This window comes from Leptodactylus fuscus, chromosome 9, assembly GCF_031893055.1.
Source record: "Leptodactylus fuscus isolate aLepFus1 chromosome 9, aLepFus1.hap2, whole genome shotgun sequence".
Classification (NCBI taxonomy): domain Eukaryota; kingdom Metazoa; phylum Chordata; class Amphibia; order Anura; family Leptodactylidae; genus Leptodactylus; species Leptodactylus fuscus.
In genome coordinates, this window is record NC_134273.1 from 28,946,972 (window position 1) to 28,963,946 (window position 16,975).

A 16,975-nucleotide genomic window follows, 5' to 3' on the forward strand; every position below is an offset into this window, starting at 1 on the left:
AATATACATTCTTGCCACTTTATACCAGTCTTCTTCATTTTTTTTATTGGTAGATTGGTGCTTTTTACCTAAATCTGGGTGGAGCTCCAGAAGGTCCAGCTGGCACAGGAAAGACTGAGACAACCAAAGATTTGGCCAAGGCGCTGGCGGTGCAGTGTGTGGTTTTTAACTGCTCTGATGGTTTGGACTACATAGCAATGTCAAAGGTATGTACAATGTTACAGCTTTTCCACTACAGATAGTAGACTTATTGTTCGCCACGTATGCCCAAGTGAATGTTTTCAATGCCTGTTTTTAGTTTTTCAAAGGACTGGCATCATCAGGAGCATGGGCGTGCTTTGACGAATTTAACCGCATAGAGTTGGAGGTGTTGTCCGTAGTGGCCCAGCAGATTCTCTGCATCCAGAGAGCCATTCAGACAAAGATGGACTTTTTCAACTTTGAAGGGACAGAGCTGAAGCTTAACCCAAACTGCTTTGTAGCCATTACCATGAATCCTGGCTATGCGGGACGTTCTGAACTGCCAGATAACCTTAAGGTAAAAGTTCTTGGGTTAAACTCTGGGCCTGAACTGATCTCCTGCTAATATATTTGTGTCTTATTTCATCACTTCAGGTGATGCAATCCTATTGGTACTGTTACAGAGTGGCAGGTATCAGCACTCTAAAATATTGCAGCTTGGTTCGCTAGCACAACCTCTATGGCGCTCTATGCTATTAATTGTTTACCTGACTGTAGCCATAATGTGCCTGTGTACACCCGTGACTGCTATAGCCAGTTATTGGCTTCAACCATTTCACAAGGCCAGATTGGCTAAAGTCATCACATATGAGGACAGCCATTTATAAAAGACTGTCTTCACTAAATAATATCCAGCCATTAAACTGCTGTAACCCAGTTAATGCCATTTTATAACAGAAGAATATCTGATCGTATCTGGTTCCACATCCTTTGTTCTTATGCATTACAATAGTTTATTGTAGGTTTGTTTCATTTGTTCATCGACTCATCTGGTTTTTTGCATTTTAGGTTCTTTTTCGGACTGTAGCCATGATGGTTCCCAACTATGCCCTTATCGCTGAGATCTCTCTGTATTCTTATGGGTTTCTACATGCTAAACCTCTGTCAGTGAAGATTGTGATGACATATCGGCTCTGCTCTGAGCAGCTCTCATCCCAGTTCCATTATGATTATGGGATGCGTGCAGTAAAAGCAGTGCTAGTAGCTGCTGGGAACCTGAAGCTGAAGTTCCCTGATGAGAATGAAGATATTCTTGTAAGTTCTGAACAGTTACTCAATATTTAGAGGTTTTACCCATCGGAGCAAGTTGGATCTATAGTCGAGGGGCCCAATGCATTGCGATCTTTATAGATGATGCCTCTTTCTCATTCTAATTTATGTTGAAGGAGTTTTCCTTCGCCCACATGTATTTTTCATACTGAGGATCTATTCACAGGATAGCTCATCAGTATCTGATGTGTGGAGTTCAACACCCAAACCACTTGGCATGAGCCTCATGGGGTATTTTGCCTTCCCCTGGATCAACATTGTAGGGATCGTAGGGTTATAGGTTGGACTTGATGGACTAATGTCTTTATCCTACCTCATCAACTATGTAACTATGTACTATGTAACAGATCTGGATGCTACAGCAGTGGTTGGGGAGGGCATGCAGTGTGCTCCTCTACAACTACTAGAAGCAGAGTTGCAGTCCCATCCTCTGTATAGCGGTGATGCTGTGAAATTGTAATAAAAAATGCATTTGGGCCCAAAACCCCCTTCAAATATTGCCATAAATACAATGCCGACAGGTCCTCTTAGAAATGCATTTTCTATTTCGGTATCCTCTGACATATCATATCTCATGTGTATAAGGTCATAATGTAACTACTTTTTTTCACTTTTTAGCTCTTGCGGTCCATTAAGGATGTAAATGAGCCTAAATTTTTGTCTCATGATATTCCTCTGTTTAATGGGATTACCAGTGACCTGTTCCCTGGGATTCAGCTTCCAGAAGCAGACTATAAGGTATGGAAACACTGTCTTACATACAAATTTTGCAGGGATTTATGACATGTGCTGGTAGCAAATTGTGCTAAAGCTTTTTGCTTTATATTTGCACAGGACTTACTTGAGTGTGCCCAAGAGTGCTGCGCCAAGCACAACATCCAGCCAGAGAAGGTCTTCTTGGAGAAAATGATCCAGACATATGAAATGATGATCGTGAGACATGGGTGAGCTGTCATTTACCTCTCCTATAAATACTGGTATTCCTCATGATATAGATATAGACTCTGTATGGATACAGCCCTTTGACATGTGGATTGGTGACACCCAGTTACCCTGTCAATTAATTTACTCAGGAGTAATAATGGAGAAACAGCACAATGCACAGATATGAGAAAAGATATTACAAAATTCTTGGCGAGAGGAGACAGGTCCTCACCTCTCATCATTTCTCTGGTAATATCATATTTAGCTACATTTCCTCTCCTCAGGGAGTGACGTCATGTCCATTGGTCACATAACTAAACTACAGGCACAGCCACTGTACAGTATATGGAACTGTGCTTGGTAAGGGGTGTGAAGTGGCCTCAGCAATCAATATCATAGTCCTAGACAACCCCTTTAAGAAAACACGTTTTAGCCTTTCTTCACTCAATACAATGGGCAGTACTGTTTGACTTATGTGCAACTTTCCCATCTTGGTATAAGACGTATAACATGAGATGTGTTTCTCATGTCCAGTTTTATGTTGGTTGGAGAGCCATTCTCAGGGAAAACCAAGGTCCTCCATGTCCTCGCTGATACACTTTCTCTTATGAATGACCGAGGGTGCGAAGAAGAAAAAGTTATTTACAGGACAGTGAATCCTAAAGCCATCACTATGGGACAGCTGTTTGGCCAGTTTGATCCTGTGTCACATGAGGTATGTCTGTAGACTCGATATTGGTAAAAATGATAATAATAGCATTGCCAAAAATGGGACATTCTCCCTATTAGGGGCATAAGGGTGCGAAAGTCAGGTACGTGAGATCCTCCAGACTAGAGAGCCACTAAGTGTGAGCAGTATTCTGGATAATCCAGTCCATACATTGATAGGTATTCATTTTAATGGCTAAGGCTGCCTTCAAACGGAGTAACGCCGGGCTTGTAAAAATCCTCCTTCACAGCCATACACGCGAGCGCTGCGGAAGGCTCCCGAACACTTCCCATTCACTTCAATGGGAGCGCTCGTAAAGCCGGCGTTACGAGCGCTCCCATTGAAGTGAATGGGAAGTGTTCGGGAGCCTTCCGCAGTGCTCGCATGTACGGCTGTGAATGAGTATTTTTACAAGCCCAGCGTAACTCCGTGTGCATGCAGCCTAATGGATTAATGGAGGAAAGAGCTGCTGTCTAAGGGATCATTCACACGGAGTAAAGTGGCGCTGATTCTGCCATGATAACTTGCATCAGAATCAGCGCTGATAAAAAGACTACCATTGAGTTCAATATGTTCCACGCGGAAGACGGAACCCATTGAACTCAGTGGGAGTCTTTTTATCAGCGCTGATTCAGAATCAGCGCCACTTTACTCCGTGTGAGTGCCCCCTAATAACTCTGTAGGGCAGATATATTAAGACTGGCAAGACGTCAGTCTGCAGAAAAGATTGGCGAGAATTGCACCAAATGTATTTAACGGAGATTTTTACTAAACTCTTACTAAATTTCATGCATGTTATACATATATATATATATATATATATATATATATATATATATACAAATTAAAATCTGTGCCTGCTTTACAATTGGCACTATAATTTGCACCAAACTAAAACCTCCTACTTCCCACAAAACCCCCTCTGGAGTAAGTTTCTTTATAAGTTTCTTTATAAGTGCCCCCTCTGCATAACAAGGATACTTCTATTTTTTGACTGCTGGGTTCCATTAATTTACCAGGACACATATATGTGTATGTATAGTGGGGCGCATGTGACCCCATGGACTGTAAGATGTGCACCCCTTGTAGAAAGCATCTACATTAATAATCTATATATATTATAGTGTTATCATTGTGCTATTTTATGGGATTATTTTGTTCATTCCCTTTCTTTGTTTTCAGTGGACTGATGGAATAGTTGCTAATACATTCCGTGAGTTTGCATTATCAGAGACCCCAGAGAGAAAATGGGTTATTTTCGATGGACCTATAGATACTCTATGGATAGAAAGTATGAACACAGTGCTAGATGATAATAAAAAGGTACGTGTGTATTTCACTTGGTAGAAGATTTTATTACTGAACCAGTAGATATTTTTGCACCTATGTTAGTACATATTATTATTATTATTATTAGCACCAACATATTGGTTCATAGTGTCCTATTATATTATACAAGAGTTGTAAAGTTTTGACACTGGACACAGACGGGATGGGACTTCGGCCCAGTGCATTTCCTGCATTGTCTGGTCTTGGCCCTTCTGAATGTATTTTCTTGCAAAAAGCTTAAAATTGACATTTACTTTATTAGCGGAGTGAACTAGACACATTATTAAGTGAAAGTTAATTTCTTAAAAGTTTCATGTTCTTAGCTATGTTCTTCTATCTTCAGCTTTGCTTGATGAGTGGGGAGATCATTCAGATGTCACCTCAGATGAGTCTTATCTTTGAGACAATGGACCTTTCTCAGGCATCGGTATGTTATATAAAGGCTCCTGTCCCTTTATATATCTAACTAATGTTATGTATTCGGATTAGGGGGTGACAAGTCTAGAGATGAGCGAGTACTATTCAAAACGGCCGTTTCGAATAGCACGCACCCATAGGAATGAATGGACGTAGCCGGTACGCAGGGGGTTAAGCTGCCGGCAAAGTCGGCATGCCGGCCACTTCCATTCATTCCTATGGGTGCGTGCTATTCGAAACGGCCGTTTCGAATAGTACTCGCTCATCTCTAGTGACAACCACTACTATATGGGAGCTGCTGCAGCTATTGGGTGATTGATGAGGGTCCAGTTCCTCACACCAATGGCAAACGGCAGACATTCCCTTTCAGTGGCCTCTACGGTGGAAATGAAGTATTACATGGCGGTATATTGAAATGAATGGCTGTCAATGTAATACATGGGCGGTGTAACCTAGAGGACACTTGGAAGCTACTTAACCTAACTGTATTTTTCTGGATCAATAGAGGATGATAACTGGTTACCTAGATTGTTTTATTTCCCTATATATTCCTCTATCTAGCCTGCCACTGTAAGCCGCTGTGGTATGATTTATCTGGAACCTCAACAGCTAGGCTGGGCTCCTCTGGTGAAGTCTTGGCTCAACTCTCTTCCCGACGCCTTAAAGACTAAAGAACACTTCACTCTTCTAGAAGAACTCTTCAGGTGGCTTATCCAGCCTTCACTCCGATTCCTCAGAAAGCAGTGCAAGGTGAGCAGCTCGTGTTTCCATTAGCTTCTAGTCTACATCAATGTATACTGTTCTTAATTGTAGGTGCATAGCGCAAATATACAAAGTGCAGGTTCCTGTGCATTAGACCAGTGACGTGAAATAACCATATACCAAACCAATGGATCAGCATTATTATTCAGCATTATAGCACAGATTTATTTTACATATGAGGTTTATGGCCATGCACTTCAGACAGCTGAATGTTCGTTTGGTCTACAGCTATCTAGTCTAATTCCACATACACATGCATACTTGGCTCAGCTGAGCGTTCATGTTTACTCATCTGGGAGAGGGGAGAAAACTCTTTGCAAGTGGGTTATCTTTTTGACAAACTAAAGAATTGTACATGATGAAATCCAAAAGACCAAATCTTTACCTTTCCTGAGAATCCGAAAACCCCCATGCATATTAATGGGCCTGTCCTGTCTGTAATGGCCGGTTTGATTGATAAACATCTAATGTATAAGGTCAGCTTTAGTCTGCAATCTGGAAATGTTGCACCATGTTATTTTTAGTCTTAAAGTAGAATATTGATGGGCTTATCATAGGATAGGCTAACGGTATCAGATTCATGGGGGTCTACCTCCCAACACCTCTGCATTTCCTCTTTTCTACGTATACTAGACACCTCTCTATACTTGTTGCAGTGGTTGTACCTGATATTACAGCATATTGGAACACCACTCTATTGAAGTAAATGGGACTAAGCTGCAATACTAGGCTCAACCACTAGAAAACGTATGGAGCTGTACATGATCGACATTAAACGGGACTCTGACTCTGACTGTGTGTGTGTGGGGGGGGGATTGAAAAAGTAAAATAATGTGATATTCTTAGCCAATCATAAGGAGTGATTTAGATCCACTTCTACTTTAGATCTACTTCATACATCTCTAATACAATGTCTTCCCTCATAGGAGTTGGTGACAACCAGCAATGGCAATGTGGTAATCTCACTCACAAGACTGTTGGAAATGCTGATTTTTGATGTAGTGAGAGAAGATCCAACTAATAAGAGCATCCGTATCTGGATCATGGTAAGTTGAGCATCCATATATATGGCCACTAGTTGTTTCTGTACCTCCCATAGGAGTGAATGGAGAGAGCCACATACATGTGCAGCCATCTCTCCATACAATCTCCACCTGGATGGGGAGATCACTGGTCAGGGGACTCCTATTCTATAGGCTGTATACATATAGATTAACATCTGGTAATCTCTTCTTTCCACAAGGCCTGCTTTGCTTTCTCCCTGGTTTGGTCCATTGGCGGCTGCTGTGACACTGACAGTCGAGTCAAGTTTGATGCGTTTTTCAAGGAAATTGTCTCAGGAAAAAATAATGACAACCCTGTTCCGGCATCTGTGGGGAAATGGGAATGCCCGTTTGATGATAAAGGCCTGGTCTATGACTATATGTATGAGGTAATGCAGTTTCCTAAAACCAGACACCGCTGGGTTGCACCTCTAATACCAAGTCATTATTCTGGGTCTAAAGTGTTAAATTTATACAATGTGATAGTGTTCTATATCACAGAAAAGTTTAAATGCAAAAACTGAAACGTCTAAATTTGTCTAAACTTTTAACTTTTTTTGTTTTTCCAAGCTTAAAGGCCGAGGGCGCTGGGTTCACTGGAATGAATTCATCAAAGGCACTGCTACGTGGGACAAAAGCACCAAAATCCAAGATATCATTGTGCCTACTATGGATACTGTCAGATACACCTTCCTCATGGATATGTGCATCAAATACACCAAGTAAGTTGAGAGGAAATTACTGTTGACCACACATCCATTCAGTTGTCAGAATTTCTTCATGCATGATGGAGCCATTGTAATAATGGGGCAGTGAAGCCATGTGTATTTAGGATGGTAGCGATCAGTACCCTGCAAGTTCGTTGACTGAATACAGACTACCAATTATAGCATACTGTATTCTGTTGTATGGCAAACACAGACAGGGAATTTGGTGGCCATTTTGGCTTTCTTATTACATTGTTCTGCTTCTGTATAGGAGCAGAACAACAGAAGTGCCTAATAGATGCCAGCAAAGCCCAAAAGATCCCATTGTCTATAATGCTGTCTATTAGGCTTTTATTCTGAATCATTTTGTCAGGCAAGACTTTTTTTGTCCACAGTTTTTCACAGATTCTGCAATAGATACTCCTAACAAAGCGCCTGACACAGATGTGAACATAGCCTTACTTCTTAAATGGCAAGCGTAATCTAATTAACCAATTTGATTTTATTTAGGCCGCTCTTATTTGTGGGACCAACGGGGACTGGTAAATCTGTTTATGTCAAGGACAAGCTAATGAATAATCTGGACAAGGATAAATTCTTTCCCTTTTTCATCAACTTTTCTGCTCGCACCAGCGCCAATCAGACGCAGGTTGGTCTTATTTTTATCACCATGCTTTTGTCATTGATCCTAACTCAATAGGGGTCTCTGAAAATGACAATGTATGCAACCCACATTCAAAAGACATACTGATAGGGAATGTAGATAGTGAGTCCTATATGGGACAGTGACTGACAATGTCTGTAAAGCGCTGCGGAATATGTTGGTGCTATAAAAGTAAGCAAAATGAAATTAAAATAGTTATCTATGGCGTATAGCTTCTTATACATTTGAAGGGTCAACATCAGGGGTGTAACTTGAGGGTATGCAGAGGGTGCAATCACACCGGGGGCCCAGGAGCCTTGGGGACCCCATAAGCACTGGCATCAGTATTGAGATTGCAATTTGCATCTGGCCCATAAGACAAGGAGACCCTCAGAATTACCCTAACCCCACTAAGGTGGATTAATCTCCTTAGCACCCGTAGCCATCACTATCAAAAATTCGCTGTAGGGTTAGGTAGGGAGCCCCAGACAAAAGATAGCACCCGGGCCCACAAGACATCTTAACCTTTCCATACCCGTTTTAGAATATCGTCATGGACAGACTGGATAAAAGACGTAAAGGTGTGTATGGACCGCAGATGGGGAAGAAATGTGTCATATTTGTGGATGATATGAATATGCCAGCATTAGAAAAATATGGTGCTCAGCCACCTATTGAGCTCCTGCGTCAATTCTTCGACCACGGGAATTGGTAATTGCAGTTATCAGCAAATCACTTTGAATGTTTTGTTTTTTTTACTTTTGTGCATTTATTCCACTTTCTTCTAAAAACACATGTTCACACTCTTAAGGTATGACTTGAAGGATACCTCCAAAATCTCATTGGTGGATGTACAGTTGATTGCAGCAATGGGTCCCCCTGGTGGTGGAAGAAATGCAGTTACCCCTCGATTCTTGCGCCATTTTAATATCTGCACTATAAATGCCTTCAGTGATGAGACTATGGTCCGCATCTTCTCTGCTGTGGTGGCCTTCTATCTACGAAACAATGACTTTTCACCAGAATTCTTTACTGTTGGGAACCAAATAGTTAACGGCACAATGGAGGTGAGAAACACTAAACATATAGAGGTTGTTGTGGAGCCTAAACCCACTGATTTTGTTGGGACTAGCCAACCATGTAATATGTATCGGGGCCTCCCGACTCTTCCCTGACCGCGGATGTCTGGGGAGAGAAGGATTGGGCTATTGGATTTCATCGGGGAGATAACATGCTGCCGGAGCTGTCTAGCCGCAGTTTTCTCCCCATTGATAGCACATGCATGCTAAGCTAAGCAGAGCATGCATGTGTGTATAAGGAGATGTATTGAGGTAGTCCCTATCCACAGAATAAGGAATAAGTATCACATCACTAAGTGTCTGAATGTTGGAACCACCAGTGGATCAGGAGAATGGGGAACATCCCCCTACATCCTTCCTGTGAATGAAGCGCCAGTGTCCTTCAATGACTGGCCCTCTGTTCATTTCTATGGGGTTACTAAAACTGCAATCTCTGGCAGCCCCATAGAAGTAAACAGAGTGCTGATAACACAAGAGCACTGGCGTTTCATTCATTGGGAGGATATAGGAAGGCTTGCAGCCCCCCATTCTTCTGATCGCACAACCCCTTTAAATACACCTAGCTGTCTAAATTGTATGGCGAGCCTTTCTCCCTAAACACCTACAATCACACTGAGTGTTGCCGTATGATGCTTTTGTTCCAAGTTTTACTCATGCTTTTTGTATCTGAATTCCAGGTTTACAAGAAAGCCATGGAGAATCTATTACCCACTCCGGCTAAATCCCATTATACATTTAATCTTCGGGATTTCTCCCGAGTGGTTCAGGGCTGCTTACTTATCAAGAAAGAGTCTGTGGAAAACAAACGCGTCATGGTCCGACTGTTTGTTCACGAAGTCTTGCGGGTGTTTTACGACCGTCTAGTTGACGACAAGGACAGAACCTGGCTCTATAAATTACTAAAAGACGTTCTGAAAGAGCATTTTAAAGAAAATTTTGAATCCGTTTTTGAGAACCTAAAACAAGGAAATGAACCCGTGAGTAATGAAATACATAAAATACTGTATACTATATATATATATATATATATATATATATATATATATATATATATATATATAGTGGGGCAAAAAAGTATTTAGTCAGTCACCAATAGTGCAAGTTCCACCACTTAAAAAGATGAGAGGCGTCTGTAATTTATATCATAGGTAGACCTCAACTATGAGAGACAAAATGAGAAAAGAAAATCCAGAAAATCACATTGTCTGATTTTGTAAGAATTTATTTGCAAATTATGGTGGAAAATAAGTATTTGGTCACCTACAAACAATCAAGATTTCTGGCTCTCACTGACCTGTAACTTCTTCTTTAAGAGTCTCCTCTTTCCTCCACTCATTACCTGTAGTAATGGCACCTGTTTAAACTTGTTATCAGTATAAAAAGACACCTGTGCACACCTTCAAACAGTCAGACTCCAAACTCCACTATGGTGAAGACCAAAGAGCTGTCAAAGGACACCAGAAACAAAATTGTAGCCCTGCACCAGGCTGGGAAGACTGAATCTTCAATAGGCAACCAGCTTGGATTGAAGAAATCAACTGTGGGAGCAATAATTAGAAAATGGAAGACATACAAGACCACTGATAATCTCCCTCGATCTGGGGCTCCACGCAAAATCTCACCCCGTGGGGTCAAAATGATCACAAGAACGGTGAGCAAAAATCCCAGAACCACACAGGGGGACCTAGTGAATGAACTGCAGAGAGCTGGGACCAATGTAACAAAGCCTACCATCAGTAACACACTACGCCGCCAGGGACTCAGATCCTGCAGTGCCAGACGTGTCCCACTGCTTAAGCCAGTACATGTCCGGGCCCGTCTGAAGTTTGCTAGAGAGCATTTGGATGATCCAGAAGAGTATTGGGAGAATGTCCTATGGTCTGATGAAACCAAACTGGAACTGTTTGGTAGAAACACAACTTTTCGTGTTTGGAGGAAAAAGAATACTGAGTTGCATCCATCAAACACCATACCTACTGTAAAGCATGGGGGTGGAAACATCATGCTTTGGGGCTGTTTCTCTGCAAAGGGGCCAGGACGACTGATCCGGGTACATGAAAGAATGAATGGGGCCATGTATCATGAGATTTTGAGTGCAAACCTCCTTCCATCAGCAAGGGCATTGAAGATGAAACGTGGCTGGGTCTTTCAACATGACAATGATCCAAAGCACACCGCCAGGGCAACGAAGGAGTGGCTTTGTAAGAAGCATTTCAAGGTCCTGGAGTGGCCTAGCCAGTCTCCAGATCTCAACCCTATAGAAAACCTTTTTAGGGAGTTGAAAGTCCGTGTTGCCAAGCGACAGCCCCAAAACATCACTGCTCTAGAGGAGATCTGCATGGAGGAATGGGCCAACATACCAACAACAGTGTGTGCCAACCTTGTGAAGACTTACAGAAAACATTTGACCTCTGTCATTGCCAACAAAGGATATATAACAAAGTATGGAGATGAAATTTTGTTACTGACCAAATACTTATTTTCCACCATAATTTGCAAATAAATTCTTACAAAATCAGACAATGTGATTTTCTGGATTTGTTTTCTCATTTTGTCTCTCATAGTTGAGGTCTACCTATGATGTAAATTACAGACGCCTCTCATCTTTTTAAGTGGTGGAACTTGCACTATTGGTGACTGACTAAATACTTTTTTGCCCCACTGTATATATATATATATATATATATATATATATATATATATATATATGAGAGCACATGTCATCTGATATTAGACGTGTACGGTCATCGGGATATTGTAATAGCTATCCAATCTTTTAGAACGTTTTGTGTTCTATAATAATCTAGTTTGGAATTAAATGTTTATTTTTGGAATTTGCAGCTCTGCGAGGAAGACATTAGAAATTTGCTGTTTGGTGACTACATGAATCCTGACCTTGAAGGTGATGAACGTCTGTATGCAGAGATACCTAGTGTACAGCAGTTCAATGATATTGTCGAGAGATGTCTAGATGAATACAACCAGACCCACAAAACTCGCATGAACCTTGTTATATTCAGGTAAGTTCTTACGCTATATCCACCTGTACACAAGCAAACTAGGACCATGTCATTGGGTGCCATTAGACTCAGAACTATTGATGGGCTGGATAAGTCCTAGCTGACTTCATATTCTGGTTTTTGGGTATAAAAGCTTACTTTGCCTGTCACAGCCTGTCTGAGCAATGGTTTCTAGTGTCCTTCTTTGCTTTTGCATGATGTATACAACATACCTGACCACAACATGTGTCCTGACTTTGTTCCCTATCTACTGAGCTGTAATACCACTCCATCTACCCATTGCTGACTCGGCCAGATCTTGATCACTGTATCTGTGACTTGTATTGAGATTCTCCTTCTACACTGCACCATAGTCCATGAACTGTCCATAACACTGGGACCACTCCAAGACGTAGTGACCTGGCAGTGAAGTCCAAATCTCTGTATGGGAGGTTAATGAGCTAAGATCAGGGGGCCACTTAGACAATACCCTTAGTGACACAGTGGATCCACAACTTGTTGTCCACTACAGTGAAGTGGGTTGAAGGCGAATCACAATAGTCTTTCAAGTACTTTCTACCCCCAATTGTAAAATGTATCTGAGCTTCTGATAATCCCACATGCATACATATATGAAATTCATGCTCAGCAGATGCAGATGTGCATGTTACTTGATGTATCAGTCTGTTGTCCATCCAGCTGCTCTCATGCTAAACTTTTGGGACCTTTGTAGAAGGGCAGATTGTTACTGAGTGGGTTTATCTAATCTCTAAACCTGTTTAGCACGACATTCTCCGCCATCATTTGGATATTCCACCAGGAGATCCAGCTAGTTATTTGTGATCTGTGCAGTAAAGTCACCTTTTTTTAATATGCCCTTCTGTGTTGTCTGTATTTCTGTATTTTTCACTAACAGATATGTTTTGGAACATTTATCTCGGATTTGTCGGATCCTGAAGCAGCCCGGGGGTAACGCCTTGTTGGTTGGTGTTGGAGGGAGTGGGCGTCAGTCACTGACACGTCTGGCTACTTCTATGGCAAAAATGAATATCTTTCAGCCAGAAATTTCAAAAAGTTATGGTATGAATGAGTGGAGGGAAGATCTCAAGGTAAGTTCCAGGGCTTGTTATAATGCATGACATATTGTAGTACTGACGCTTTGGTACAGAGCATAGTTTTTGTCATTTTTGTCAATAATGATAACCTTCAATATTCTCCATTGCAGAACCTGCTGAAGAGTGCAGGCATGAAAGGACAGAAGACGGTATTTCTTATCACAGACACACAAATCAAACAGGAGGCCTTCCTGGAGGATGTGGACAGCCTGCTTAACACTGGGGAGGTTCCGAATCTTTTTGCTGTAGATGAAAAGCAAGAAATAATGGAGGTAAAGTGGATACCACAAACTCTACATGCTCTCCTGAAATCAGAAGAGCTTTCAAGTGGCCATGTGCCATGCCCCGGGCTCCCTGCACTAAGCGCTCTTCATTTTCATCCTATCTGCTGAGTGACAACTCTAACAGTCTCTTGATTGGACCCTGGAACTGTCACTCAGAGCAAAGGGGCGGAGCTGGGGAGCATTGAGTGCAGATAGCTTAGAGCATTATACAAAAAGAGTGATGCAATATTAAAGGATCATTAAAACTAGAAATGAAGAAAAGTAAAGGGGATATAAATTTGTCCACAGGGATTGTCAGTTTGCAGGACTTTCAGTATGTTCTTAAAAGAAACAGTTTGATCAAAATTCTGCAGAGGCCACAGGGGTTAATCTTCTGCTGATCTCTTCCATTAATGCTAGTGAACAACTAAGAGGGTGGGGCTTAGACAAAAGGGCATGGCTTAACACTATAGTGTCCTATAGAGGATATTGTAGAGGGGGAGGCTCCTGCTGCAGCCAGTTACCTTACAGAAACAGGATAGGTAGGAGGAGGAAGACGAAAATGACTTGTCTCCTAAAATATATACAAAACTACATATATTTTTTAGCTTTAGCTACAATATGACAAGTTACAGAAGGAATTGCTAGGAGATTTTTTGGTGAATTATCTAAATATATATATATATATATATATATATATATATATATATATATATATAAAAAGTGTGGATTTATTCCAAGCAGCGACGTTTCGGTTCTTATCTGAACCTTGCTTGAGAAAGGTTCAGATAAGAACCGAAACGTCGCTGCTTGGAATAAATCCACACTTTTTCTAAATATTGGAGTGCTGCCATTTTTTCCATTTTCTATATAAAGTTGAAGATTAGCCACCTTCCAGTTTGGCTTTGCACCCGGTTTGTATGCTGTGCTGCTTCTGCATTTTTTTCTACTACTATATATATATATATATATATATATATTTATATGTGTATATATATGTGTATATATATATATATATATATATATATATATATATATATATATATATATATGTATGTCTTACCTTAAGGCAAATGACAGGAGACTGGCCAGGTGTTTTATGCAGACTTTTTTTCACTTTTTTTTTCCCCAAAATTATTCGTTTGTCTTGATGTTTTAATTACCGTAAATTTTTAAAGCTTATATTTTGTTATTAAATGTTCTTGCAACATAAAAATAAGATAAAAGTAAAAATGTAAATGGATTCTCTTTAAAGCCAACACTCTTTATTCCATTTTGTGGATCATTACAGGGAGTTCGTTCTGCCGCCCAAGCTGGGAATAAAAACGTTGAGCTCAGTCCATTGGCTCTCTTTGCCTTCTTCGTGAACCGTTGTAAGGAAAACCTTCATATTGTGGTGGCATTCAGCCCAATAGGTGATGCATTTCGCAACCGCCTACGACAGTTCCCATCACTGATCAACTGCTGTACTATTGACTGGTTCCAGGTATGTCCGCAGACCTCATGACTGTACAACTAGGCATTTAGCAATTTACTCCTATCACGTTCGACCACTTTGTTTTTCCTTGTCTTCCAGCCATGGCCAGAGGATGCCCTCGAGAGGGTAGCAGTAAAGTTTTTGGAAACTCTTGAACTCAGCAGTACGGAGCACCAAGAAGTGGTTCCCATCTGTAAATACTTTCACACATCCGCCATAGCCTTGTCAGAGAAGTAATCTTATGTTATTTTATTTCTTTCTTTAATTTTTTTAGGATAAGTACCAGGGATTATGTGAAAGTTGAAGGTAGATTGTTAGAAATTTGTGGTTTTGCACATTTTTTTCCATCTTATCATATCCATTTGTCTTCAGCAATGAGTCATATAATAGAATCAATTATGTCATTTATTTGCTTTAGTTTTTGTTCATGACTAGTGTTGAGTGAATAGTATTCAAAACTATTTGTCGAATACCTCGCTCCCATAGGAATGCGTGGAAGCGGCTGAACAACAAGGGGTTAAGCGCAGTGAATATTTGCCAGGCGGCACCGGCCGCTAACACGCATTCCGATGGGAGCGAGGTATTCGTTGAATACTATTCGCTCAACACTATTCATGACTTATTCTTTAGCTACATATGGATGTCACACAGAAAATGTGGAAGCTGAAGCAAGCAAGTGATGCAGACAGTTTTATAAAGTTTGAAGGAGTCCAATGAAAAGTTCAATGTAAAGTCCTGTGTAGTAAGTAAAACGTGTGTATATCATTACTACAGTGTGAGATTTGTCACCAGGTTTTTGAGAGAATTAGGAAGACACAACTACGTCACTCCAACTTCTTACCTAGAGCTGATCGCAGCTTTCCGCCAGTTGTTATCTCAGAAGCGAGATACAGTGATGAAAGCAAAAAAGAGATATACGAATGGTTTGGATAAGCTGGCCTTCGCAGAATCTCAGGTTAGTATTATGGTGACTTACACCTGTACGAATTTTCTATAAGATAGGGCATAAGTGTCTGATTCCTATGGATCTGACTAAAAGGACTCTCATCAATCTTGTAAACGGGGACTAACTAGTTCCCCTGAGTGTTCCACTTGAGTGAAGAGGTGGTGAGTATGGCCTCAGCTCCATTCACTTCTATGGGATTGTCTGTACAGTGATCTCCAGTAACCCCCATAGAGGTGAATTGAGCAGTGGTCATGCGTGCACACCGCCAGTCCATACACATGAAGCCATTAGGGGACGTTTTGGGCCTTTGTTCTCCTAACCACTGGGTGTAACAATTGGATACCAGCTTTCAGACACTTAGATCTTCTACACCATTCCAGTCGGTGCCTTTGTTTAGCTCACTAAGTAATTCCTCCCCCATATATCTAGACAGTCCCTGGCTTGTTCGGTCTTCTCTGATTTTTCATTTATTCATCATTCCGCTCTGCTTAGGTTGGAGAAATGAAGAAAGAACTGGTTGAATTACAGCCAAAGCTGGAAGAGGCCAAAGTAGAAAATGCAAACATGATGAAGGTAATACAAGATGAAACAAGTCAATAAGTGAAGTGTAGTAGAGCAATCCTTTGGCATAGAGTTGGGACCAGTTCTCTTGATTTTTAGGGGTTCACGCTTTTGAACCTCTAGTCAGTTGCTTATCCACAAGCCTGTAGATAGGGGATAGCATGTGGACCCTTAGTGATCAGTTGGATATTCCCAAGCCTGCAAAGTGTTATTAATGGGACAACCACTTTAATAGAAAGTTATGCATAAGACCTTACACACTACTTCATAGGTTTAACACTTGCCTTACATTTACAGGTCATAGAAAAAGAGTCTGCAGAAGTAGAGGCAAAAAGTAAAGTGGTCCGAGCAGATGAGGAAGTGGCCACCCAGAAAGCCACCGAGGCCCAAGCTCTGAAAAATGAATGTGAAAGTGAATTGGCAGAAGCCATCCCTGCCCTGGAAGCTGCCATGTCCGCTTTGGATACTCTAAAAGTAAGATCTCCAAAGATGTAACTTTATCTGTTAGTATAAAAATGATATTATGCTTTTAGTGTAATAATTCTGTCTATACTTATTTGTTAGCCATCAGATATCACCATAGTCAAAACCATGAAGAACCCTCCATCGGGTGTGAAGCTTGTCATGGCTGCTATTTGCGTCATGAAAGAGGTTAAACCAGAAAAGATAAATGACCCGGCAGGGACTGGACAGAAGGTATTTGCCCTAACA

At 41.1% G+C, this 16,975-nt stretch overlaps 1 protein-coding gene across 1 annotated transcript in view; it reads left to right on the forward strand.

Moving 5' to 3' along the window:
* The window catches only part of DNAH12 (dynein axonemal heavy chain 12), a 59,643-nt gene that overhangs the window by 16,168 nt on the left and 26,500 nt on the right, over positions 1-16,975 (forward strand). Inside the window, exons 25-49 of the mRNA XM_075286770.1 lie at positions 54-206; positions 299-538; positions 1,030-1,275; positions 1,909-2,028; positions 2,125-2,234; positions 2,749-2,929; positions 4,106-4,246; positions 4,596-4,679; positions 5,231-5,419; positions 6,358-6,477; positions 6,675-6,863; positions 7,045-7,196; positions 7,692-7,830; positions 8,369-8,535; positions 8,636-8,891; positions 9,581-9,880; positions 11,745-11,923; positions 12,819-13,011; positions 13,128-13,289; positions 14,572-14,766; positions 14,857-14,990; positions 15,550-15,712; positions 16,196-16,276; positions 16,562-16,738; positions 16,829-16,960. Of these exons, the coding sequence (XP_075142871.1) occupies positions 54-206; positions 299-538; positions 1,030-1,275; positions 1,909-2,028; positions 2,125-2,234; positions 2,749-2,929; positions 4,106-4,246; positions 4,596-4,679; positions 5,231-5,419; positions 6,358-6,477; positions 6,675-6,863; positions 7,045-7,196; positions 7,692-7,830; positions 8,369-8,535; positions 8,636-8,891; positions 9,581-9,880; positions 11,745-11,923; positions 12,819-13,011; positions 13,128-13,289; positions 14,572-14,766; positions 14,857-14,990; positions 15,550-15,712; positions 16,196-16,276; positions 16,562-16,738; positions 16,829-16,960 (4,203 nt within the window). The remainder of the gene's footprint in view (positions 1-53; positions 207-298; positions 539-1,029; positions 1,276-1,908; positions 2,029-2,124; positions 2,235-2,748; positions 2,930-4,105; positions 4,247-4,595; positions 4,680-5,230; positions 5,420-6,357; positions 6,478-6,674; positions 6,864-7,044; positions 7,197-7,691; positions 7,831-8,368; positions 8,536-8,635; positions 8,892-9,580; positions 9,881-11,744; positions 11,924-12,818; positions 13,012-13,127; positions 13,290-14,571; positions 14,767-14,856; positions 14,991-15,549; positions 15,713-16,195; positions 16,277-16,561; positions 16,739-16,828; positions 16,961-16,975) is intronic.